The sequence below is a fragment of the Diceros bicornis genome, chromosome 11 (assembly GCF_020826845.1).
Source record: "Diceros bicornis minor isolate mBicDic1 chromosome 11, mDicBic1.mat.cur, whole genome shotgun sequence".
Classification (NCBI taxonomy): Eukaryota; Metazoa; Chordata; class Mammalia; order Perissodactyla; family Rhinocerotidae; genus Diceros; species Diceros bicornis.
Genome location: NC_080750.1, coordinates 1487507 through 1515408, shown reverse-complemented (window position 1 = coordinate 1515408; position 27902 = coordinate 1487507). Strand labels below are relative to the sequence as shown.

General features: G+C 37.7%; 1 protein-coding gene across 4 annotated transcripts in view; it reads right to left on the bottom strand.

Moving 5' to 3' along the window:
* The window catches only part of TET2 (tet methylcytosine dioxygenase 2), a 119319-nt gene that overhangs the window by 15922 nt on the left and 75495 nt on the right, over positions 1-27902 (bottom strand). For 2 of the 4 annotated variants that reach the window (XM_058549840.1, XM_058549841.1), the window contains exons 3-8: positions 22879-26309; positions 20934-21024; positions 19460-19553; positions 18630-18838; positions 5147-5297; positions 3179-3268 (exon numbers count right to left, since the gene is read on the bottom strand). In XM_058549840.1, the coding sequence (XP_058405823.1) occupies positions 3179-3268; positions 5147-5297; positions 18630-18838; positions 19460-19553; positions 20934-21024; positions 22879-26263 (4020 nt within the window). In that variant the 5' untranslated portion in view covers positions 26264-26309. Of the gene's footprint in view, positions 1-3178; positions 3269-5146; positions 5298-18629; positions 18839-19459; positions 19554-20933; positions 21025-22878; positions 26310-27902 lie in introns of those variants that run through there. The other 2 variants (XM_058549842.1, XM_058549843.1) reach the window with 2 other exon arrangements.

Sequence of the window (27902 nt, the reverse complement as noted above, 5' to 3'; positions counted from 1 at the left end):
AATATATTCAGTTGAGGGAAGAAGGCAAAAATCAAATGGTAGGTTTTGACAGCATCCATAACCTCAAAAGGTCTTCCCATATACTGTGTGGAAAGATCACATGGCTGTTTTTTGGATCTTTAAACTATATTAAGATATATGGATGAATATTACCAATAGTACCTACCATACAATATAAAAAACACCTTATCCATTCACAGCCATTAATTGATTTAATTTACATAGACATTACATCTATTTTTAATGTATGAGTATATGTATATATGTAATTTATTGTGGTAAGAACATTTAACTTGAGATCTACCCTTTTAACAAGTTTTTAAGTGCACAATACATTATTGTTGTACTGTACTACAGGTACAAATGTTGTACAGCAGATCTCTAGAGCTTATTCATCCTGCTTAACTGAAACTTTATGCCCACTGATTAGTATATCTACACATTTATTCATATATAAATATTGAAACACATTTAAGAAATTATACCTAATCATCTTGTTATAACTTAAAAATTTGGGGGAACTTTGTATTTTGGGTACTCCAGATTCAGGAAATGCATAAAATACTCCAAACAAAATGTAACAAGGTAGAATATAAATGCTTAGAAAATCAGGTTTGTATGAGACAGTCTATAATAAGAATCACAGGAGTATAAAGAACATCAATGCTTCGTTATTCTGTCCCTTTCCCCAGCTAAAAGCCATTGGATTAATATACAAAAATTCATTCAACAGAAAATGGCCAAACTTGAAATCTAGCAACATTTAATTTCTTCAATTCATTTTCTTCTTTTTATAGCTTGATTTATTGTGTTTCTCACCTAGAATTATTTTACAACAGTACCAAAGCATTCTTTATACTTTTCTGTGATACTAAAATAGGTATGGTCATAAAATAACACTATTAATCTCACTATTATTAACAGCATTTAAAATAATTTTCATAGATATTCACATCCATTTCTAAAAACCAAAGTTGTGACATAAAACAGCTTATAAACAGACCATCATTATTAAATTATTAAAAACAGACCATCTTAAATTTGTCTCCTTTGCTCCCACTAAAAAAAATGTTGAGGTTTGGGTGGGGAAAGTGTTGATGTCCACAGGGGAAACAAGAGTAGCTAAATCATTAATTAGGATTGGTCCCCTGCCTGTCTCTGTGATGTTCACTGACCTAATCTTATGGGAGTTGTTCATGTTATTAATGACAATGTCTGCAAATGCACTGCCCTTCACACACCCGTGCCCCTGCTGCTGTGCACTTTGCTCTGCCAGCCTTCTCATCGCCTCCCGCTCTCCTCCACCTGTCAGATTCCCTCTTCCCTTAAATCTTGAACTGCTTCACCCAGCACTTGCTTCACTGGTTTCTCTTCCTCTGCTCACCCCTAAAATGTGGCTGTGCTCCCGATCCCATTAGGCCCTTCTCCTCTTTACAATCTCCACTGTGAAAAACTGCCTTCACGTCTACGTGTTCAACTTCAACTCCTTCCCGCATTTTGATAACTCCCCCATCTACAGCACTAGCCTGGACTTTTCTCTTGATTTTCCATCTAATTATCCTAGAAGTATGTCAAAACAGCACATCCAAAATGAAATTCATCATCTCGCCTAAACTTACTTTTCCTCACTGATTCTCGACAGCTGTTAACAGAACCACCTGTCCAAACCAGAAATTTGGTGGATCCTCAAATTGCCTCATTTGCTCATCCTTAAATCCAATTGGTCACTGAGTTCTAGAAGTTCTGCCTCAAATATTTCATACACTTACTTCCTTTTCTCTATCACTACTGACATTTCTTTAATTCAGGACTTGACATCTCTTGCCCAAAGACTACAATAGCTTACTTCTTCTCTAATGTAATCTTACACTAATCCAAGTTATATTACATTTATTTGGCTTGTTGAGTGATCTTTTAAAATTAAATCACTTCACTCTCCCCTGCCCCCAACACACATCCCAAACCCCCAGTGGTCACCCTCTTACCTACAGGATAAAGTTCACAGACCTCTATATGGCCTCCAAGGCCACTTGTGACCTTACGTCTCTGCTCTGCTTTCAGGGAAAACCTGTCTCTTCCTTCAGAAGTGTGTGCCTACCTCTATCCCAGCTCTTATGTCTTCTTCTGTAATTGCTGTTTTACATATCCACGTCTCCTCTAAACAAGGAATTCCTAAAGACAGAGAGCCTACATTGCTCGTCTTTATATCCACAAGGACTAAACAGTGTCTGGTTCAGAACAGGTTTTCATTTAATGCTTTTGCTGTTGATGTTACCGAAACAGGGAAGACTTTACGGTCTTTTGCTTTTGCCTTTTCTTTCTTTCTTTCTTTTTTTTTCGGTGAGGAAGATTGGCCCTGAGCTAACATCTGTTGCCAATCTTCCTCTTTTTGCTTGAGGAAGGTTGTTGCTGAGCTAACATCTGTGGCAATCTTCCTGTATTTTGTATGTGGGACGCTGCCACAGCATGGATTGATGAGTGGTGGGTAGGTCCACGCCTGGGATCTGAACCTGCGAACCCTGGGCCGCTGAAGCAGAACATGCAAACTTCACTATGCCACCAGGCTGGCCCCTCTTTTGCCTTCTTCATGAGCACGAAGTCACCCACCCACCCATGAGTCTGAACAAGTCACCCAGCCTTCTAGATAGGCACAGCCTAGAACACACTGGTAAAATAGGAAAAAATATATATTTTTGCTTGGTTCATGGAGCCAAGGCCAAAAAAAAAAGAAAAGGATCTAGCACAACCTGTCATATCTGGACACATGTGTGTATACTTACAAAGTAGTGCACCCATAGCTTTATATGTATAGACTGTGGAAACAGTTGATAGGTGGTTAGAACCTATAGTGTGGGTCACATAATTTTAATTAATCACCAAAGTCTGCTTACAGAGACAAAATTATCCATTTGAGAACAAGACTGATGGAAAAGCTTGTGAGCCTTAAAAGCTCCTCATCTTTGCAGACTAAAAGACCAAAAAATATGCTCTTTTGGATGGCATATTTTCATATACCAGAAACAGAAGGCTGCAGTGGCTTCAACAATTAGGAAGAGACAAAGTTAGAAAAATAAAGGAAAATCACGGCTTCAAAAATATTTTTGGAAGTAGGTAGGTTAGTCATCAATAATGAGCAAGTGAACCGTTCCAATCATCGTCAACAATTATTTAAACTTACCTGATTATTATATGCATCAGGTGCAAGTTTCTTGTACGTTGGAGCCATAAGAGTGGACAAGTTTTGTAAATGAGACTCCAGTTTCTCCTCCTGTATAAAATGAATAATTCTACATATTAAATTCTAAATCCACTCTCTCCCTATATGAAAGAGGCTATCAGATATTTCCCCCCCTACATCTTGGATCCAAAACACAATATATAGTGTCTTATTAAATAACTAAAGCATCTTAACAGTATTTCTAAGTGGAAAATATAGACCATGTATCACCTATTTTTGTATGTGCATTAAATATCTAGCTCTTTGGTATTTTCATAAGATTAATCATTTTTCTACTTTGCATGCAAATATTTGACATTTTATAAATATAAACCTGCTGGTAGCAGGGTTGGGAGAATGAAGCCGTCTGGTCTTAAACAGGGCACATCTCCACTCCCTCTCCAATGAGCTGCCAGGACGATGAGCTCCTGAAAGGATCTGTTTGGTTCAACTTGTCTATTTACAATCTTCATATTTTTAAATGTTTATAAAAATAGCATCTCAAAATTTGAAATGATCTTTCCACTTACTAGATGCTTCAAATATGGATAAAATTCTCAGACCTAGAATGCGGTATACATGAATAACTTTGTAAAGTTTACTTGAAAGGAAAAATGTTCAGTTACACTCCTTTCCTCCCACAAAGCACAGATTTTCCGAGCAATATTGCTTTTAAAAATGGTAGGTGATAATACTCAGTTGCTCTGTTCATACTTAGAAGTTCTCATTTCACACTAATATTTCTCTAAAAATCTTAGGAGACATAACTACTGGCAGAGATGTGCTTGTCGCATTTTAGGAGGTGAGGAGGTTTCTGAGCGAAGCCCTCCTACCTAACTGAGGGAGGACGGTACTAGCCATGCCCTGGATTTGGTTTACATGAAACGTGGTTAGAATGATAAACATTTACGAAATAGCAGTGAAAAAGCTCTCTAGTGTGGAAAATTAAAGTGGCTGACAGCATGCAAAATTGCTAGTCTTCATTAGGCTTATTAAATACTTGTATTTTTCCCTTACGAAAAGAGAACAGACCCTAGCACATTTAAGTATTGTACTTTATTAAAAATATTATAATCCTATGAAAAAATTTATATTGTGATTTCAAGAGTTTTTGCACTTTATCAAACTTCCAGTTACTATTATTGTCATAAATAACAAAGTTAACAAGCTTTTATTTAGAGGGACACATCAATATTGTGACATACACAGTATAACTATATATTTCAATTGGATTCAAAATTTGAAAGATAATTATAAGGTGCATAGTCATTAAAAATTTGGTCATATCTAAATACTAACTATACTGAGGTTTTCTGGTTATTCAATTAGCATACTCTAGAACACATGCTACCCAAAGTTGTTAAATTTGATACCAATCTGTAAGTTATATTTTGAGAAATATATATTCTAGAGAAAAGACAAAAACCAGTGAATTCAATGAGAAATCACTGTTCATTTACTTGAATGTGTTCATTATAGTAACTCTAAACTATTAAATCTCATGGTGTGAAAATGTGACTAGAAATGGTCTTTTCTGAATGTGTCACTCATGAGCAAGACTTCTATAATTCAAGTTCAAAAGATGAGCTTTAACACATAAGCGTTAACATTAAGTTTTAATACTGAAGTGATAGCTGTTTAAAACTCTGGAATTAATATGAAAAATAAAGAATAAATATAAAAGTCCATAGGTATGAAGAATTTATGTTGCTCCAACTTTATTACTTTGGTATCACATTATTATTATGCTAACTTTATAAAATATTATAGTGTATGACTATAGTTTAGGCAAAATTTTGTTGATTCATCTGAGATAAAATTCTCTGGGTTAATGAGAGTTTAATGCAGTATGTCATACTGTTCACTTCATCTGTGCTCATCAATTCTCCATGAAAAATAAAGAGATTATACATCAGGAAGTAAACAAACCTCTTTTGGGTCATCCCCAAGCAGCTTAAATTTTCTTGGGATCTTGCTTCTGGCAAACTTACATCCATTGTAGTACATGCTCCACGAACAACCGAAGGAGAAGGAGGCACCGCAGGTGTCGGGGTCCAGCCCTTGACAGGCACAGGTTCTCCTGAGAAATCAAGGAGTGAGTTCATGGCTATGGAGAGCGTTATCTAGGCTACCAGTCTCATATTTTGGGTATCTGCGTGTAAATATGAATGCAAATTAGTTTTAAAAGAAGTCTAATCTAACTCTACATTCAGCTGTGCCATAACCACATCAGAAAGGAACTATTTCAATTGACTTTAAAGCACAATTTAGGCAAACTTTTTGTTACAGTATAATACACACACAGAAAAGTACACATAATTTTACAGCTTATAAATGTTTACAAATGAAATACACCAAAGTGAGAAGCATCCGAATAAGAAACAAAACATATATTTGCCCCCAAATTTCCTCGTCCCTCCTCCGAGGCATTGTCCCCCAACAGTAACTTCTACCAGACGAGATGAGTTTGGCATATTTATATAGATAGATAGTTTTGCCTCCTTTTATACTATATATAATAGAATACACACATACACACACACTATACTAAACACACACTCACACATGTATTTGGAATTTTATAGTATAAGCTTATTTGGGTCTTGCTTCTTTTCTTCAACACTATTTGGGATACCCATCCATATTGTTGCATGCAGTTGTATGTTATTCATGTATTTATTCATTAAGTACAACTTTCCATTGTATGAATATGACAGAAATTAACCATTCTGCCATTGACGGGCCTTTGAGTGCTTTCTAGTTTTCGACTAAAATACAGTATTTTGACTTTACAGCCCAAGTCAGATATATCCTAAGGGCAATAAACAGACAAAGTAGCAAAGAAACCAAAAAACAAAACATGATAAAACAACCTACTAAGAAAACAATTATTCAGTAGGTAATTTTTTCAGCTTTATTTGAGGTATAACTGACAGTTAAAATCGTAAGATATTTAAAGTGTAAAACGTGATGATTTGATATATGTATACATTGTGAAAGGATGCCCCCATGGAGTTAATTAACACATCCATCACCTCACATAGTTACGTTTTTTTGGGAAAGAACTTTTAAGTTCTATTCTTTTAGCAAATTTCAATTCTATGATACAATGTTAGCAACTATAGTCACCATGTTATACATTAGATCCTCAGACCTTATTCATTTTATAACTGAAACACTGTACACTTTCACCAACCTCTTCTCATTTCCCCCAACCCCTAGCCTCTCACAACCACTTTTCTATTCTGTTTCTATGAGTTCAACTTTTGTTTGTTTTTGTTTTTGATTCCACATATAAGTGACACCATGCAATATTTGTCTTTCTCTGTCCGACTTATTTCACTTAATAAATCACTTATTTCACATAATACCCTCCAGGTTCATCTGTGTTGTCGCAAATGGCAGGATTTCCTTTTTTTAAGGTTGAATGATATTCCTGTGTGTGTGTGTATACACATAGCACATCTTCTTTATTCTTCATCTGGTGATGGACACTTAGGTTGTCTCCACACCTTGCCTATTGTGAGTAATGCTGCAATGAAATTGGAGTGCAGATATCTCTTCGAGATCCTGATTTCAATTCCTTTGGCTATATACCCAGAAGCGGAACTGCTGGATCATATGGTAGTTCTATTTTTACTTTTTTGAAGAACCACCATACTGTTTTCCTTAATGGCTGTACCAGTTTACATTGTCACCAACAGTGCACAAGGGTTCCCTCTTCTCAACATTCTTGCCAGTATTTGTTACCTCTTGTCTTTTTGATAATAGACATCCTAACAGATGTGAGGTGATCTCATTGTGGTTTTGATTTGCATTTCCCTGATGATTAGTGATGTTGAACATCTTTCAGGTACTTGTTGGCTCTTTGTAAAAATGTCTATTCAGGTCCTTTGCCAAATTTAATTAGGTTATTTGCTTTCTTGCTATTCAGTTGTATGAGTTCCTTGTATATTTTGGATACTAACCTCTTACTGGATATGTGGTTTGCAAATATTTTCTCCCATTCCATGGGTTGCCTTTCCACTTTGTTGATGGTTTCCTTTGCCATGCAGAAAATTTTTAATTTGATGCAGTCACACTTGTTTATTTTGCTTTTGTTGCCTTTGCTATTGGTGTCAAATCCAAGAAATCATTGTCAAGACCAACATGAAGAAGCTTACCCCCTATGTTCTCTTCTAGGAGGTTTATAGTTTCAGGTCTTACGTTCAAGACTGTAATCCACTGTGAGTTGATTTTTGTGTGTGGTATAAGAGAGGGGTCCAGTTTCATTCTTTCACATGTGATATCCAGATTTCCTATCACCATTTATTGAAGAGACTGTCATTCCCCCATTATATAGTATTGACTCCTTTGTCAAAAATTAATTGACCATATTTGCATGGGTTTATTTCTGGGTTCTGTATTCTGTTCCACTGATCTGTGTGTCTTTTTTGATGCCAGCACCATACTGTTTTGACTACTACAGCTTTGTAATATAGTGTGAAATCAGGAATTGTGATGACTCCAGCTTTGTTCTTCATTCTCGAGATTGCTTTGACTATTTGGGGTCTTTTGTGTTTCCATGTGAATTTTAGGATTGTTTTTTTCTATTACTGTGAAAAATGCCATTGGAATTTTGATAGGGATTGAATTAAATCTGTAGATTACTTTGGGTAATATGGATATTTTAACAATATTAATTCTCCCAATCCATGAACATGTAATATCTTTCCATTTATTTGTGTCTTCTGCAATATCTTTTCATCAATGTCTTATAGTTTTCTATGTACAGATCTTTTACCTCCTTGGTTAAATTTATTCCTAGACATTTTATTCTCTTTGATGCTATTGTGAATAGGATTATTTCCTTAATTTCTCTTTCTGTTACTTCATTGTTGGTGTATAGAAATGCAACAGACTTTTGTATACTGATGTTGTATCCTGCAACTTTACGGAATTTGTCCATTAGTGTTATCAATTTTTTGGTGGAGTCTTTAGGGTTTTCTATATTTAATAGCATGTCATCTGCAAATAGTGATGATTTTACTTCTCCTTTTCCAATTTGGATATTTTTGCTTTCTTTTTCTTGCCTGATTGCTTTGACTAGGATTTCCAGTAATATGTTGAATAAAAGTGGCAAGTGGGCACCCTTGTCTTGTTCCTTATCTTAGAGGAAAAGCTTTCAGCTTTTGATTGTTGAGTATGATGTCAGCAGTGGCCTTCTCATATATGGTCTTTGTTATGTTGAGGTACTCCTTCTACTTTCAGTTTTTTGAGAGATTACCATGAAAGGATGTTGAACTTTGTCAAATGCTTTTTCTGTACCTATTGAGGTAATCATATGATTTTTATCCTTTATTTTGTTCAAGTGGAGTATTGCATTGATTGATTGTGTATGTTGAACCATCCTAGTATCCCTGGGATAAATCCCAATTGATCACGGTGTATGATCCTTTTAATGTACTGTTGAATTTGGTTTGCTAATATTTTGTCGAGAATTTTTGCATCTATGTTCATCAGGCATATTGGCCAGTAATTTTCATTTCTTGTAGTGTCCTTGTCTGATTTTGATATCAGGGTAATGCTGGTCTCATAAAATGAGTTTGGAAGTGATCTCTTCTTTTCAGTTTTTTTGAAGAGTTTGAGAAGGATTGTTATTAATTCATCTTTAAATGTTTGGTAAAATTCACCATTAAAGCCATCTGGTCCTGGACTTTTGTTTGTTGGGAGGTTTTTGATTAATGATTCAATCTCCTCACTAACAATTTGTTCAGATTTTCTAATCTTCATGATTCAGTCTTGCTTAAGTTGTATGTTTCTAGGAATTTATCCATTTCTTCTAGGCTGTCCTATTTGCTGGTATATAATTGTTCATAGTATTCTCTTATGATCCTTTGTATTTATGTGGCATCAGTTGAAATGTCTTCTCTTTCATTTATAATTGTATTTCTTTGTCTTTTTAGTCTCTATTTCATTTATTTATGCTCTGATGCTTATTATTTCCTTTCTTCTGCTGACTTTGGGCTTAGTTTGTTCTTTATCAGGTTCCTTGAGGTGTAAAGTTAGGTGGTTTATTTGAGATTTTTCTTTTCTTAATTTGGTATTTATTGCTATGAAGTTTCCTCTTAGAATTGCTTTTGCTGCATCCCATAAGTTTTGGTATGTTTGTCTCAAGACATTTTTCAGCCATTTTTTCTTGAATAAACTGTCTTACTCTTTCTCTCTTCTTCTTCTAGGACCCCTATAATGTGTATATTAGTCCTCTTATGGTGCCCTATAAATCCCTTAAGCTATCTTCACTATTTCTCATCCTTTTTTCTTTTTGCTCCTCTGATTGGATGAATTCCACTGCCCTGACTTTTAGTTCACTAATCCTTCTTTCCATTTGATGTAGTCTGCTGTTGAACCCCTCTAGTGAATTTTTCAGTTTAGTTATATATCCTTCAGCTCTTATTTATGTTGACACTTTTTTATATTTTCTATCTCTTTGTTGAAATTCTCATTTTGTTCATGCATAGCTCTTCTGACCTTGTTGAACATCAGTAGCTTTATTAGTAGTAATATTATTTTCAATTACTTATGTATATTGTGACATGAATAAATCATTCTTAATGTCAAAAACCGAGAATTTCAGTGTAAGATAAAAGAGAAGTGTAAAAGATAAGTAAATATCCTGTAATCCTAACTATGAATAGGAAGTAACAGTATGAACTCATGACTTGAGTTAAAAAGCTCAAATTTTCAATTATGAATTATATAAAAGAAAAAAGAAAATATAGCCAATACAGAGAAATAAAAGCAGTCAACAGAAGCTGTTGCTGAGAAGTCCAGATGTCAGACTGCTAGACAAAGACTCTGAGTTACTACTTCAAGTATGTTCAAAGAACTAAAGGAAAACCATGCTTAAAGAACTAAAAGTAAGAAAACAATGTCTTACCAAATAGATGCGATAAGAGACAGAAACTATAATAAGAAACATGGAAATTCTGGAACTGAAAAATACAATAACTGAAATAGAAAATCCATTAGAGGGGTTCAACTGTAGATTTGAGCAGGAGGGAGGAAAAAGAGGGGGAAGAGAAGTTGAAGATCGGTCAATTGAAATTATCCAGTCTGAGAAACTGAAAGAAAAAAGAATGAAGAAAAATAAAGAAAGCCTCAGAGACCTGGGGGTACTATCAAGCATACCAAGATATGCATAATGGGAGTCCCCAGAGTAGAGGAGGGAGAAGAAGAGAGTACGGAGCAGAAAGACTAGCTGAAGAATTAACGGCCAAAACTCCCCAAATTTAACGAACAACATTAATCTACACATTCAAGAATCTCAACTAACTCCAAATAGCATAAAGTCAAAGTGCCCCACACCTAGAACTATCATAAACTGTTGAAAGCCAAAGAGAAAGAGAAAATCTTGAAAAGCAGCAAGAAAGAAAAGTAACGCATCACTTACAAGAGATTTTCAGTAAGATTAAGTGATGACTCACCAGAAACAACAGAGGCCAGCAGGCACTGATGACACATTAAAGTGCTGCAAGGAAGGCCGCCAACTAAGAAACTCCATACTACCTAGTAAAACTCCCCTTCAAAAATGAGTCATAAATTAAAGTATTCCCGATAAATAAACTGAGCGTGTTTATTGCTATTAGCCCCGCCCTACAAGAAATACTAAATGGAGTCCTTCAGGCTGAAAGGAAAGGACACTAGACAGTAACTTGAATCCACAGGAAAACAGAGAAAACCAGTACAAATAAATACATAGATAAATAGAAAAGACCTTATATATGAATTTTTTGTTTTTAACTTTTTTCTCCTATCTAATTTAAAGTCAACTGCACAAAGCAATAATTATAAATCTATGTTAACGCACATACAATGTATAAAATGTAACTTGTATGACAATAACAGCACAAAGGAAAAGGAGGGAATGGAGCTATATAAGAACTAAGTTTCTGTACACTATTGTAATTAAACTGGTGTTACATGCAAATAGTGATCAAAAGAGAACTGGAGTGGCTACACTAATATCAGACAAAATAGACTTTAAGACAATACTATTACCAGAGACAAACGAGTACATTTTGTAATAACAAAAGGGCCAATCCATTAAGAAGACGTAACAATTATAAACACATATGAACCTAAGAACAGAGCACCAAAATACACGAAGCAAAAAATGACAGAATTAAAGGGAAAAATAGATAATTCAATACTCCACTTTCAATAATGGATAGAACAACTAGACAGAGAATCAAAGAGGAAACAGAAGACGTGAAAACACTGTAAATCAATTGGCACTAACAGACATCTAGAGAACATGCTACCAAACAGCAGAACTCACGTTCCTAAGTGCATACGGACATTCTCCAGGATGGACTGCACGTCAGACCATAAAGCAAGTCTAATTAAATTTAAAATAATCAAATCATGCAAAGTATGTTCTCTGAAATTATAAGTGAATGAGAAGCAAAGTTGGGTAATTAATTAATATGTGGAAATAAAACAATACACTACCAAATAATCAGGGAGTCAAAGAAAAAAATCATAAGGGAAATTAGAAAGTATTTTCTGATACATGAAAATGAGAAGTCAACATACCAGAACTTTATGTGATGCAGCTAAAGCAGGCTTAGAGGGAAATTTATAACTTTATATACCTATGTTAAAAAAATAAAAAAGTTCTCAAATCAATAAACTAACCTTCCACCTTATAAAACTAGAAAAATAACAAACTAAGCCCAAAGCAAGCAGAATGAAGGAAATACTAAAGATTAGAGTACAAATTTGAAATAGAGACCAGAAAAGCAATATAGGAAATCAAAGAAATCAGAACTTTGTTCTTTGATAAGATCAACAAAATTGACAAAACTAGCTAGACTGACCAAGAAAAAAGAGAAAAGACCCAAATTACTAAAATTAGGAATGAAAATGAGTACACTACTACTGACCTTATAAAAAGCATTATAAAGGAATAGTATAAAAATGAAATATCAACAAATTAGATAACTTAGATGAAATGGACAAATTCCTTCCTAGAAAGACACAAACTACTGAAACTAACTCAAGAAGAAACAGAAAATCTGAATAAACCTACACCAAATAAAAAGATTGAATTAGTAATCAAAAAACTTCCCACAAAGATAAGCCCAGGAGTACATGACTTTGCTGCTGAATTCCACCTAACATGTAAAGAATTAGCCCCAATCCTCTACAAATTCTTCCACAAAAAAAGAGGGAACACTTCTCAATTCATTCTATGAAGCCAGTGTTACCTGATACCAAAAACAAAGACGCCACACAAAACAACTATAGACCAATATCCCTTATCAATATAGATGCAAAAATCCTCAATAAAATACTAGTAAATGGAATTCAGTAACACAAAAAAAATTATACACTATGGCCAAGTGAGATTTATCCCAGAAACGCAATGTTGGTCCAATGTACAAAAATCAGTCAATATCACCACATTAACAAAATAAAGGACAAAACCCACATGATCATCTTATTAGATGCAGAAAAAGCATTTGAGAAAAGTCCCATGCTCTCTCATGATAAAAATACTCACCAAACTAGGAATAGAAAAAAACTTCCTCATCCTGATAAAGAGTATCAACGAAAAAACTACAGTGAGGATCATACTTAATGGTGAAAAACTACAAGTTTGCCCCCTAAAATGAGGAACAAGACGAACACGTTTGCTCCTGCTAATTTTGTTCAATATCTACTGTAGGTTTTAGCCAGTGAAATTAGGCAAGAAAAAGAGGTAGAAGCACCCAGATTGGAAAGAGAGACTAAACTATCTCTATTTATAGATGACATGGTCTTGTGTGTAGTAAATCCTAAGGAATCTTTCAAAAAAAATTAGCACTAATAAACTGATTCAGTAAGTTTGCAGGATACAAGATTAATCTATAAAAATCAATTGTATGAATGTACACTAGCAATGAACAATCCAAAAATGAAATCAAAATAATTCCGTTTAAAATAGCATCAAAAAGAATAAAATACTTAGAAAGAATAAAATACTTAGAAATTTAACAAAAGAGTGTAGGGCTTATACACTGAAAACTATAAAACATCACTGAAAGAAATTAAAGTCCTAAATAAATGTAAAGACATCCTGTGTTAATAAATTGGAAAAAGTGTTGTTAAGATGTCAATACTCCCCAAATTGTTCTACTGATTCAAAATCTCAGAGGGGAAATTGACAGCTTGGTCCTAAAATTCATAAGGACATGAAAAGGACCCAGAGTAGCCAAAACAATCACAGCTGGAGGACTTACATGTCCCACATACTACAAAACTACAGCCATCGACATATGTAGTGTTGGCCCAAGGATAGATACGTGGATTGATGGGATAGAAGTAAGAGTCCCAAAATAACCCCTACATCTTTGTCAATTAATTTTCAACAAGGGTGACAAGACCATTCAATGGAGAAAATACAGTCTCCTGAACTGGATAATCCCATGAAAAGAATGAAGTTGGACTCTGGTCTCACATCATAAAATTAACACAACAGTGATCAAAGACCTAAATGTACGAGCTAAAACTATAATAACCTGGGAAGAAAACATAGGTGTAAATCTTCAAGACCTTGGATTAGGCAATGGTTTCTTAGATATGACACTAAAAGTATAAGCAATTAAAAAATTGATAAATTTGATTTCATCAAAATTGAAAACTTGTGCTTCACGGACGTTATCATGAAAGTGAGGAGACAATCTACAGAATAAGAGAAAATATCTGAAACCATATATCTGATAAAGTTCTAGTATACAGAATATATAAACGACTTACAACTCAAAAAACAAATAATTAACACAATTTAAAAATGAACAAAGATTTAAGTAGGCATTTCTACAAAGAAGATATATGATGGCCAATAGCGCATGAAGTATTACCTAACATCATTGGTCCTTAGGGAAATGCAAATCAAAACCATGAACTACAGCTCACACTCACTGCGGGGGCTACAATAAAAAAGACAGATGTTCGGGGAGGATGTGGAGACAATGGAACCTCCATGGAGGCTGGTAGGAATGAAAAATGGTACAGCTGCTTTGGAACGCTGTTTGGCAGTTCCTCAAAAAGTTAAACACAGAGTGACCATGTGACCAACAATGTCACTCCTAGTTGTATACCCAGGAAAACATATGTCCACACAGAAACTTGTACACAGATGTTCATAGCAGTGTTGTTCATAACAGCTAAAAAGTGAAAACAACCTGGAAGTCCATTAACTGAAGAATGGATAAAGAAAATGTGGTACATATACACAATGGAATATTACTCAGCCACAAAAAGGAATAAAGTACTGATTAATAATATGACATGGATGAACCTTTAAAACATTACGCTAAGTGCAAGTGGCCAGACAGGCCAAATGTTGTATCATTCCACTAACATGAAATGCCCAGAATAGGCAAATCTACATGGACAAAAAGTTGACTACAGGTTGCCATTTAGGGGAGAGGAGAATGGGAAGTGACTGCCTAATGGAGATGGGAGTTCCTTTTGGGAGTGATAAAAATGTTGCACAACTTTGTGAATAGACTAATCCACTGGATTATGTAGTTTAAAATGGTGAATTTTATGGTATGTGAATTATATTTAAAAAAAATATCCCTACATAACAAGGTGGAGTGATTTCAAGGTTATTTGCTACATGAAGTGGCTGCTAAAAGGCGTTTTTATTTCTATATGGGCCTTTACAATATTGTTAGAATTAGCACATGGCAACCTCATTTTAACATGACTCAGAATTTGGCTCATGGTTAAATGATGAATCAGTAGAGCAATTGTAATAAAAACTTTCATCTATATAACAGATTTTAAAAATATTCTCAACCTTTGAGTTATCATTTGGACTTCCTAACTGTAAAAAAATTTAAACTGAAAATTAGATCAGATATTCAAACTCATGCAAGTATAGAAAAACTAGCAAAAGTAATTTAAATTTAATATAATAAATAAATTTATACACCAAAAAATAAGAAAATTATCAATTTTAAAACTCTAACAAAATAATAGAAACAGGCAATGATCATCAATGGATGAGCTAAACCATTAGGTGCAAGTTTTCCGGGAAACTATGAATGATGGATCAAGCTGACAATGCCTGAATTCACTGAGCACTCTGAACATCACTATAAATGGAACAAAGCAGGTATTATGTCCCTCCTGATGGATATGAAGAACTAGGGTTATTTCATCACCACTTATGAAGCATTTTGGCCAGTATATACATTCATGTATACATACATCACTTATTTAAGGCTCTAAGTGTGCAGAAGACACTAGGGAGAGAGGAACAAGGTAAACAAAACAAGGACGCAATCAGCCAATCCAGAATGTGGGACTTTTATAGAGCAAATCCTACAGTCTCTGTAACAAATAAAGTCATAAGGAAGAGTGGGGGAACTATCATAAATAAAAAGAGGCTTGTGAATCGTATAATTTATATTCCAAACTGGGACATCTGCGAGGGAAAGGAAGTTCTGTGCTCATCACGCTGGACGGCAGGCATGAACGGCGACATTCTACTCAACACCTCAATCAAATGCAAGGTGTGGGCTTTTTTTTTCTCACTATCTTTTTTACTTCTGATTCTTTTTTTTTGGAAACAGGATCCAATTAGGGAATTTGTACGTGGTCTGAACATTAAATGATAAAGAATCTTTGTCAATTTTGAGGTGAATGATAATGACACTGTGACTAGGTTTTGTAAAAAAGTCCTTATCTGTTAAGAGATACACACTCAAGTGTACAGAGCTGAGATGATATGGTCTCTGAGTTTTGCTTTAAAACACCAGTTGGGGGTGGGGGTAGGAAGTATGGGGGAATATATGAAACAGTATTGGTAAAACAGATAAATATTGAAGCTGTGTGATGGGTCCGTGGGGATTCATTATACTGTACTCCATTTATGAATGTTTGAAAATTTTTATAATATAAAGTTTCTTTAACATCACCGAGCATGGCAGAAGGCATTTCTGGCTTTGACTGTCTTATAATGACAGATACACTCCCACAACTCTTACTTGCCAAAAAAATATTGGTTAGGCTTAGACATAAAATAGAAATCTCGAAGGGAAATCTTTAAAGGAGAAACAGCTGGCTTGGCTCAAAGGAAATGTAAAATTTCGTTTCTGACTTTCCCACAGAAAGATGCTCTCAGAGTTCTTTCCTGGACTCCCAGGGAGTGGCTATGGTGCATGAGGGCTCTGGGTTTGTAAGGACTCAGTGGTGAGGTTCACACAGCTTTGAACACTAAACGGAGTCAGCAGCCCCAATTTGAGATTATCCTGTTCTTGGCAAAAAGTCATAATTTTAGTTTCTGCCAGACATAAAATAAAATTTATTTTAAGGGGTAGAAGAAACTTCAAAAGCTGTATGTGAGCGAAGTCTCTGTTGCCTTTGGTTGTGTCTATTTTAATTGTGTATCTCACAATTAAATTTTGTTTTGTTTCTGGAGAATTGCTCTAAGGATGTGAAGCCCAAAGCTAAAACTTTATCTAAATAATTACTCATCTTTATCATGAAATTCCAGACAAAGACAAGCAAAAGTATGTAGATTGGCCTTTAAAATGTCTTAATATTTAAAGCAGGTCTTTTAATAGTTTTGGACTCGCCTCCTATTTAGACCAGTTAAACAAAATATAATTTTTCTTAGATCATAGCCCAACTACCATTCATGGTTTCCAAATGCAAAATTATACAATTTAGGAAAGTTCTTAACATACAATTTCTTTCCATATGTCAGATTCCATTTCAGGCAACGGAATAATAAGAATTAAAGAGAAGCTTTCAGGGGAAGAATACCAGAGATGTATAATATTAGTGAGAATTAAATAAATTACAGAGAGTATGAAATATAGTTAGCATGAAACTTCAGGAAATTTAAACAAAGCAACAACTGTCATTTTCACAAGCAGTTCTTCAGTGGTTTAGAAGTTCAAGCCATCAAATCTAAGAGGAAGTCTGCTAAAAAAAACAAGGCAGTGTTACTGAGTTCCTAAGAAAAGTGCTCTCACCAACCTCAGCTCAAGGTGCCTCAACTTTCACTTTCTTTCTGATTAAAGGCACCTAACTAGTTTTTTTTTAAGAAGGACCAAGGGAAGTTAGGGTAAACCAAATAGTATTTTACACCTAAAGCAGTCCATTGTGAGATTTTGAGTCATGTGTTATGAGTCAGCAACTTCTAACTTCCAACAGATCATTCGTAGAAATGGATTTATGGCAGTGAGGCACACACCGTGACATTTATGGATCATAACCACCGTAGAAAGCCAACTCACACTTTCAAACAGGAAAAGTAACTTTCCTAAATAGATTATCGACAGTTGACATGCACCCCTCACGACCCAGAGAGAAGCTATGTTAACATACAGTTAGTGAAACCATACCAGTTAGAGTAATAGTCAGCAAAAAACCAAAGTTGGTTAGCAATGTGTTGTTACAACAGCAGTCTAGTACTTCCATAAGCTCAGCAAAGTACTGTGTAGTCTGGTGGATGCAGAGGAGTGGAGAGGAAAGGAAGAAGTGCAAAATTAAAATTGTTTTAGAACCAATTGTGAGTAAAATAACTACTGCAGGATTTCAGTGTAGCACTGTGAATTTTCCTGTACTCTTTAATGTTAGACAGGAATAACACAGTGGAGGAACAATAAACACAACGCTTTCTCCAAGTGAAGATTTCAACTTCCTGCAAGTGGATGAAGTTAAAGAACAAACAAAAAACAAGCAAAATCATACTAGCCCTTGATGTACCAAATCTATTTAACTGCATACTCCTGCTCTCCTATTCCACATTTTTATATTCCTGGAAAATAATGCATATCCATAGCCACTAATTTCTCCATTATTTAGGATCAGCAAAAATGGAAGCAATTTTGATGATGACTGTGGAAATAATGAACTGGACTGAAGTCAAAATTTTTTTGTTTCTACAGAACTTCTACAGACCCTGTATTTTCACATTTGCTACATATACATGAAGGTCCTTGACCTGGGAATCCTAAACTTAAAAGTTGCTCACCAAACCTACTTTCTGTTTCAGACACTGCAGCACAGACGTGGAGTCAGTACTTACTCACGTGGTGGCCAGGCACAAAGAGCTGTCACTTGTAGCAAGCGGACACACAGCTATTTTCAAGCTGATGGCATGACTGAGTGCCTGTGGGTACAGACACTCAGACTTCCAGCAAGCTGCTCCTAACCCATGGCTACACTGTCTGAAGATAACAAAATATTAAAGAGGTCACCTCAAATTGTCCACGCCAGCAAATCCAGCCTCCTGCTGCATGGCGGTGCAGCAGGCACTTGACCCCATTTCATAAACGCAAAGATGCAGACTCAACTCTCTTCCCTGAGAGCACCGCTAGGCTTTCCCACCACGGAAGGAGAGGAGGCACCGGGCTCCACTTACTCTTCGTTCAGGGCGCACCGACGGTTGGTGAGCGTGCCGTACTTCCTCAGCGTCTCCGTGAGCTCCGAGTACAGCTTGTCAGCCAGGGACAGCGGGATGCCCTCCCACACCAGGATGAGGATCACGATCACCGCAGCCTCACAGGTGTGGCCAGCTCGCTCCCGCACCAGACACAGCAGCTTCTCCTCACTGCAGCTTCTGCGGACCACCTGTGAGGGTCATCGTTCCACCCCAACACCCCCCACCCCAACCAAGACAAAACAGGGTCACTTGCAGCAGATGAGAGCATTGATTATGCATTTTCACGTCTGGGTCACAATTAGGATGACATCTACCAGCACCGCAACTTGTCTTTGGCTGCCCATCCATCAAGTGGGGGCTGACACTGGGGTCAGAATCAGGAGAGATGAGCAGACTATGCCCAGCACAGTGGGGCAATGCCCCTGCATGAAAGCCAGAGCCCGATGGAAGACACGCAGGCCTTTCTCATAAAGTTCAAGGTTTCCATAAAGGACAATATAAAGATTAACTGAAGGTATTTAAAGGATGATGGACCACTTCCTCCCGTTCCAGGAAGAATTCTACTTTTAGCAGGCACTTGAACGGACCTTCTCACCAATAAATTCTTTCAGTTAAATACAGTTTGTACATGATTTTAAAACTAATCTGCCTTGTTCTTAAGAGATAACACACGATAAAATAAATATAAGCAACATTTCTTTCAATTGGCACAAATGACTCTTTGATCTGGTAACCCAATTCTCAGGATTAGATGAATGAATCAAAACATCCAAGATGGAAGCCCCACGGCCCTGCCAGGTCACACTTACCCATTTAGCAATCGGACATCCCTGAGAACTTTTCCCTTCTTTCCCAGTATAGATGACTCTCTCAATCCTAATAGCTTTACCCTTCTGTCCAAACCTTAAAGAAATCCACAGAGACACACACACACAATTAGCAAGTGAATATCAAGCAGCAACCAGAATATTGAACATTTGAGCATAATTTTATTCTATGACCACATCCTGAGAAATGAATGGTTTAATTTATTTTTTGGAAACAGGTCTAAGTCAAGCAAACTGGATAATAGACTTTAAGCATTGTATTTCTTCAGTATCAAAATATACTGATAATTGCAAGGACTTATTTTGAAATTATATGTTGAGTGAAAGTAATGGGAAAGCGTATTTTTATACATCATTTCACAAAGCACAAAACTTTTTTAAGTTTGCTAAATTCAGTCTTCTAAGATATATACCATTTGATTTTTGTCATTCACTAAATTTAGCTGTTTTAAAACTTGGGGAATCATAATAGATTTTAGTTAGAACCGTTCCTCAAAGAATCTCTCATTTTTAAGAGGAAGCTGGCAAATAACTAGTATCTGGCAATTTTGAAAACATAGGATATTGCTAGAATAGATTATATTTTACCTTACAACCAACTCACTATTTGCTAATAAAAAAAAGTCACTTAGGGAATTCATGATTTCTGCCAGGCTACTAGGTGATTATTTAGTGAATTTCTACATGCTAATTTGGACACGGGGCAAGAATGATACGGAATATGTCCTTGCCGCCCAGAATGTCTCCTAAGGTATTTTAGTGGTACCACTGCCTACCTCTTACAGAAAAGCCACCCAGCACACTAACAGCTCAGAGCTGCAGATACCTATGTGAAAGCCTCTCTCTGCATTGATTATCTCACTCTAAGAGTCTTCTACATGCAGGAGTAACTGTGTGGATTCAGGTAAATACTTGCATATCTGTGCTTGACAGTAAAAAAAAAAATGCAGCTATAAATAGAATCTGTCTCTATTTCTGTTTGGTATATTACACTTGCCCTCTGCCCATACTCAGGGACAACTTCTTAGAGACGACTGCTCACTTACAACCCCTGGTGAATTTAACTCAGTGGCTCCCCCCTTACACCACATTCCCCTCTTTCCTCTTTGACGCCCTGCCATCAAGTGGGAAAGCCAGGGCGGGGCTGCCCCCTGCCACCTATGCCACACCCCGTGCCTGGCAGGCTGGCTGGCTGGTTCCTGGGTGTTTGTGCCTGGGTTTTCTGGCATCCATCTCCCAGTGGGCAGCCTGTGCCAGCTCACAGACCATTAGTCCTGTCAAATATTGTGACTCTGGTGAATAGCACAGTGTGTAGCGTTGGCAACCTGGGATAGCTAAGCCTACTGATAATTACTCAATTTACAATTGTTTACTGCGTTTTATGTGAAAGCTGGAGAAACTCTGACATATACAAAAGGATAAACGTTACTCTGCCCTGTGCCTTTGCGTTAATTACCTTTCTTCCATGATTTCTCTAATAGCTGCCACATTAGGACCTGCTCCTAGATGGGTATAAAAAGGACCTTCATCTTTTTCAATAATTTGCTCTGTTGAGATAATAGAAGATTATTATTTTAGATCTCAATTCTACTAAATATAAAGGCTACATCCACAAAGTTTATCCCCCAACTGCACATTAAGGGCCCTAAACGTGACTTTAAACATTTTTTTCTTTAAAATGAGTAAACTGATGGACTAATGTATTAGAAAAATGTGGCAAATAATTAAGTATATGTACATGCTAGCTATTGGATAAAAATATATTAAATTACATTTCAGATATGGGATAAGAAATTATTTATTTTAAACCAAATAAGTGGAACTAAACAAAGAAAAGTGAGGGAATTAGAATATATTATATGTAATAGCAACTACAATCCAATTTTTTAAACTGAAAAAAATGTTTTACAGCCAACTAGAACCCTGCCTGCCACTTGGATGTTAAAAGATTAAAAATAAAATGTCCTGTCTTCTCTCACTTGCAGGATGCTGCTCAGTTACTGTCAAGATAACTTTGTCTCCTTTGTTTCCCCACAACATTCAATTACCGCTTTGAAAGAACAATACTGAATGTAGACCCACACTTGTATGTCCTTTAGAACAATTTATGATGAGAGGGATACTGGAGAGAGGGCCAGGTACAAGGCAGAGGCTCTTGCAAACTGTCAGAGATGAAGAGTGGGGACGAAGGATGAAGGAGATGGGACCAGGTGTGGAGATGAGTGTGACTCGCCTACTCTCGTCTGTGACGCTGGTGGAACGCAGGCCCAGGAGGCAACCTAACCTTAACCACACCCGGGCAGGACGGCTCTTCCCTCTGCCTCTCTAGCATTGTGTCCCGGTGCAGGAGGAGTAACTCGGGTGGGTGGACCGCCAGCCATATTAGTTTAACATTTGTCTTTTCAAATGTCTCCTACTGTATCCAAGCTGACTGGTTATAATTAAGGTCTTCATCTCTCTCCCTCTCTCTCTCTCTGCATCCATCAGCAAAATGTGCCCCTATTCCAACAGACCTATCACACACACTGAATTTTAACCAAAAAGTGTTTGTTTAAAAAAAGAAAAGGAGGGGCCGGCCCGGTGGCTTAGCGGTTAAGTGCACTCGCTCCGCTGCTGCCGGCCCGGGTTCGGATCCCTGGCGCGCACCGACGTACCGCTTCTCCGGCCATGCTGAGGCCATGTCCCACATACAGCAACTGGAAGGATGTGCAACTATGACATACAACTATCTACTAGGGCTTTGGGGGAAAAAAATAAAAATAAATAAAATTATAAAAAATAAAATAAATAAATAGAGTCAATCTTTAAAAAAAAAAAAAGAAAAGGAAATACCATATTTTCTATCAAGTGTATAAATGGAGAAAGGGCAACTTTATGAGTATTCAGAACTTCAGCATTACCAGTTCCCAGCTCACCAAGACTGGAGATAATAATTTCCCCCTTATCTAGAAATTAATCTTGTAAAACTTCGAATAAATTCAACCTTGAATTAAAAAATATTAAAAGTTCCTACATTAGTTTGTACAGGGCAGTTATTTTCTCATTTTAATAGATGTTTTTACTGCCTGTCTGTCTCTCCGGGAGATGATACGCAAAGAGTTAAACAGATTGATTAATCTAACAGATATCTTGATATTTTAAAGTGTTTGAACAGAGGGTAAAATGAGTATGCACAATTGTTTTAATTTTTTGGAAAAATTGAATGTAAGTGAAGTTCTCTCTTGCACAGCACAAGCATCTGTAACTTAAAGACAAGAAATGTAAGCTTCAGATTTTTATGAGCCTTTACAAATTGCTGCCAGACTCAAGATGAAAAAAAAAAAAAGAAAATCCCATATCTGAAGATGAATTTGCTAACTCTGGATAAACACCATGTGTCTCAGTCCATCCCTGGCACTTACCTACACATCTGCATGATGGGAAATCATACTGAGTCTTGACAGGTGTATCCAATAAATTTTTTATAGGAGTATCTAGTAATTTGGAAGGTGACTCTAAAAAATTATTGAGAACAGAGCCAGCTGTTCTCTTGGTTGGTGTCTTTTCTGAAGGAGCTGCCTGCTGCTCTACAGCTGGGGTGTGGCTATCAAGTTCTGCTGCAGTGGTTTGTCTAGTTAACACCGTGACTGGCCCTGACATTTCAACTTTTACTTGCTTCTGTGATTTGAGAGTAAGCGCCTTATGGTCAAATAGTGATTTGACCTGAAACTGCTTCAGATGTTGCTCCATGGTCTCAAGGATGCTCCCCTGCTGCACATTATCACAGCTTGGAGGTGGAATCTCTTGCTTAGTTAGCTTTTTCCACGTTTTGTTTTCTGGCTGTGCTGACACGGGGCGCATACAGGCATGGGGCTTGGATCCAGGTTCAATCTTAATTGGCCTGTGCGTCTGACTATGGCAAGACTCACTTTGGGGGTGTTGTGTTTGCTGCTGTTCTTGCTTCTGTAAGAGGTGCCACCTTAGAGCAGCGTGCTTTTGAAAGTCCTTCTGGGGAGGGGTCTGAATGTGCCGTCCTCCCTGGTCAGGCACAGGAAAAGCATTTGCTTGGTTTTGCACCAGGTACCTCTGCTGAGCGAGCTGTGCAGCTTGTTGGCCAGACGTGTCTTGGCTTCTACTTTTATATCCCTGTAGAACTGAAGCTTGTTGAGGCTTCTGCTCTTGTTCTCGAAAGCACCTCTGAAGAATGTCCTGCTTTGGGGTCACATTATTTGGAAAATATTGCATGTGATGCAAGTTTTGAGTCTTGTTTCCTACAAAGAGCTCAGAATTTATAGACTGTTCTTTATTCTCTGGAACTAGGTGTATATTGTTTGAACAAGAAATGTGCACTTTGCTTACATTTGATTTCAAGATCTGACCACAGGGGGAATTTCTACTATTTATATTCTGTACTTGTTCCAATCCCATTTGGGTATCGTGAGTCTGGAACTCACTTGATTTCGAATACTGATTTTCACCACGAAAACATTCTTCCACTTTAATCTGGCTAAAGAATGACCCTTCTCCTTGCTGATCACTGTTGCCTTGGGGATGAGGAAAAGTCTGAGGCCCTTGTTCTTTGTTCTTCATTTGTAATTTCTGCTGCTGCTGCTGGTTTTGGGAGAGATATGAATTCTGGGATGGTTGTGTTTGTGCTGCCTGCTTATGAGGCTTCTGGTGCAAAAGGTGTGAGTTTGAGAATGGCTCAGTCTCTGAAGCCTGTTGATTCAAGTGCTGTTTTGATGTTGGGGACATGAGTTTCTCAGTTTGGGGATCTGGTCTTTGTTGGAAGTGAAATCTAGGGGCGCACAGTGACTGCACATGAGCTTCAGGTGAAGGGTCTGTCTTGAAGAAGTGCACCCGGGGTGAGGGTTTTTGGAACAGCAGATGCTGGCCCACTGTACCTTGAGAGGGCCCTTGATTCATCTCCACTTGGTACCTTTGTGGCCTCTGCTCCGGCTGCATTATTTTCTGGATGTAGGCTTGCCCTGAGAGCCCCCCAGGCATGTTGGAATTTCCAGTGTATTGTTTGGAGGTTATTTGATGGGATGGGCTGGACTGAGACTGAAGAATTGACCGCAGTGATGCCTCGTGACATTTTGGATGGGATTCTGCTTTATGAAAGTGAGGGGCCTTCAATTCAATCCATCCTGGTTTCAGATAGGGCTGTGTCGGGAGCACGAGACCTCGTGTTTGTTCCTTGTCTCCACCCTTCAGAATCTCTCGCTCTTTGTGCCCCATCAACTGCTGGCAGTGGTTCTGTGGATCTCCACTGCTACCAAGAGCTGGTGGGTGACACCTTGTTTTCTCAGAACACAATGAAACAGTCATTGTCCCTGGAGTCCGTATGTCATTCTTGTTAACACAATTATTCTGAGGCCTTTCTGGAAGCATCAGAGAGGGGCTGGGGACATGTGTAGATGGATTAGGACTCTGGGATGGTGGTGCCTCGCTTTGACCCTCTATTTCCACTTCCCTTAGAAGAGCTGTGTTACTTTGGTTGGGGTAGCGACGGTGCTCTTCGAGAACTCCATCGCTCAGAGTGCTCTTTCCTCCTGAAGGAGGCTGAGGAACCTGTGGAAGAGGAGGAGGGGGAGAAAGAAGCAATCTTGATGGTGGTGGTGTGGTAGTGGCAGAAAAGGAATCCTTAGTGAACACTGAGCTTTGCTTGAAGTAAGCACCATTCATTTCATTTTGCTTTAAATACCGTTCAGAGCTGCCACCAGGAGGCTGCAAATTGCTGCTGGAACCTGAACAGAATTCTTCACCAGATACTAGCTTTGTGGTTCCTTGGATGTTACCGTTTTCTGCAAGAGATGAGCATATCTCAAAAACTGATTTTTGCTGTTCTGGTTTCTGAAGGTAACAGGTACCTAGCACTGCAGCTGGTTTACTGGCATTATCAGCATCACAGGCCTCAGTTGTCGCTGTGGCTGGCTCTGGGGGCAGCTCAGAGTTCGAGGTCTGTGGGAAATTGATCTGCCCTGAGGTATGCAATGGATGAGTGATCTCACAGGACAACTCATTAGTAGGCTGACTGTTAATGGCATGTATGTGAGATGTGGTTTTCTGCACCGCAATGGAAACACAATCTGGATAATATTGAGACAGTGTTTTTTCCAGGAGTTCACCATGTGTGTTTTCCATGGAAGAGGCAGAAACTGTAGCACCATTAGGTATTAGCACTGCCTTGTTTTTAAGAAGTAATACAATATTCTTGTCATGGTAGTTAGCATTTTTCCCCTCCTGCTCATTCAGAATCTGAAGCTCTGGATTTTCAGACCCACTGCAGTTACGTGTTGAAAAACTGGAGATATCTTTAACTGCATTTTCTTGGGCTACAGAGCTCACAGATTCTTTCTTATCACTCGAATTGGAGACATTTGGTTGACTGCTGCCTTTGCCTGGATTTCTTTCTTGGCTTTCCCCGAAGTTCTTTCTTTCTCCATTGGCCTGTTGGTCTTGTTTCAATTTCTTGTTCTGATGGAGCCCAGAGAGAGAAGGCTCACTAACTGTGCGTTTTATTCCGCCATTTTGCAAACACTTGGAATACCCTCTACCTTCTTGTATAAAGTCTGGACTCATTCGATTATTCTGGCTTCCTTTCATAGGGGGTATTCCATAACAACTTTTGAAAGACTGCCACTTGGTGTCTCCATTTACTTCTGGGTAGGGTCTCTCGGTTAACGGGCTTCCATTCTGGAGCTTTATAGCCAGAGGTCCCGTCTGGCCAATGGGAGACGGAGATGGTGTCAGGAATGGACTCAGTCTGTTGCCCTCAACATGGTTGGTTCTGTCCTGTTCCATCAGGCTTGCTTCGGGGCCATCCACAAGGCTGCCCTCTGAGTGAATCCTAAAGAGCATGGAAACAAAAATTAAAGTGCATTAATATATATCTAACACTAATAATACACTTTATTTTTATTTATTTATTTATTTATTTATTTATTATTATTATTATTTTTTTTTGTGAGGAAGATCAGCTGTGAGCTAACATCCATGCTAATCCTCCTCTTTTTGCTGAGGAAGACAGGCTCTGAGCTAACATCTATTGTCAATCCTTCTCCTTCTTTTCCCTTTTTCTCCCCAAAGCCCCAGTAGATAGTTGTATGTCATAAGTGCATATCCTGCTAGTTGCTGTATGTGGGACGTGGCCTCAGCATGGCTGCACAAGTGGTGCATTGGTGCGTGCCCGGGATCTGAACCCGGGCCGCCAGTAGCAGAGCGCATGCACTTAACGGCTAAGTCATGGGGCCAGCCCTAATAATACATTTTAGAAAATAATCATGGCATTAATAATATTGGAATTCCCAGACATACCAAACTGTGATATTCATTTTCATATTTCAGAGTGACAATATAACAGCTACTCAGAAAATCATTATTCTTGTCTTCCCAGCAACTCTCAAATATTTATGGTCATGGAGAACAAAGATGATCAAAATGACCAGCTAATGTGGAAGTTCATACCATATTGGTAAAGAGTATTAACTTTCTTCCCAAATGATTTTGTCAAAATGCTAAGAACAATGGAGAAACACTACCTCCTTTCTTCCTTCTCTAGTAACTTACATATCCAATCATTTGCTAAGTTGTATCAATTCCGTTTCTTATATATTCCTTGAATTATCTTCACTGCCCCTTGGTAGCCAGATCTATGTAATCTTGCTTCATTATCCATTACAGTAGCTTTTAAAGGGTTTCTCCCTAGCCCAGCCTATCTGCTTCCCAGTCCCTCAAGGCTCGTTCAAATTGTTACCAGAGAGAATGTGGTAAAATGCAAATCTGATGTCATGTGCTCCTTGACACACTTTCCTGGCTTCATGTTGCCTGGTTAGTAGTTCTCAAGCTCTTTCACCCAAACACACCTGAAAGATAAGGCACACTCCCTTATGTGTTAACATCGCAGCGGGTGGGATGGGGTGAAAGTGTAGTTTATAAAATGCTCTTTCTAGGTGTTTCTGTGTTTCCCAGGGCTGGCTGCCCACTGCTGTTGAGAGTTCCTGCCTTATATAAATGGTTTTTCATATGCAGGTTTCTATTTTTCTCTCCTCCCACTTCTTCTCACAGTTCACACTCCAACTATAATAACAGCTATTAGACACCTGAACATGGTACCCTGTGTCAGACCTCCATGCCATTGTCCTTTGTCTGCACAGACGCCCTCTTAGGCCCCTTATTTGCCCGGTGACTCGTATGCGTCCTTCTAAAACTGTCTCAGACATTACCTCCCCTTGGATTCCTTTTTTGATTTTCCAAGAGAATGAATCACTCCCACTTCTACACTGCTTCTGTGCCTTGTACGTGGTCTCTCGCACTCCATTGTCTTTTGTTTATTGTCTCTTACTGGACTGTGAACTCCTTAAGAATACTCTACTCTGTTCATTTTTGTGTTCAGTATGGAGTGAGCATCCAATCAGTCTCACTAAATTGATGTAAATTTGCT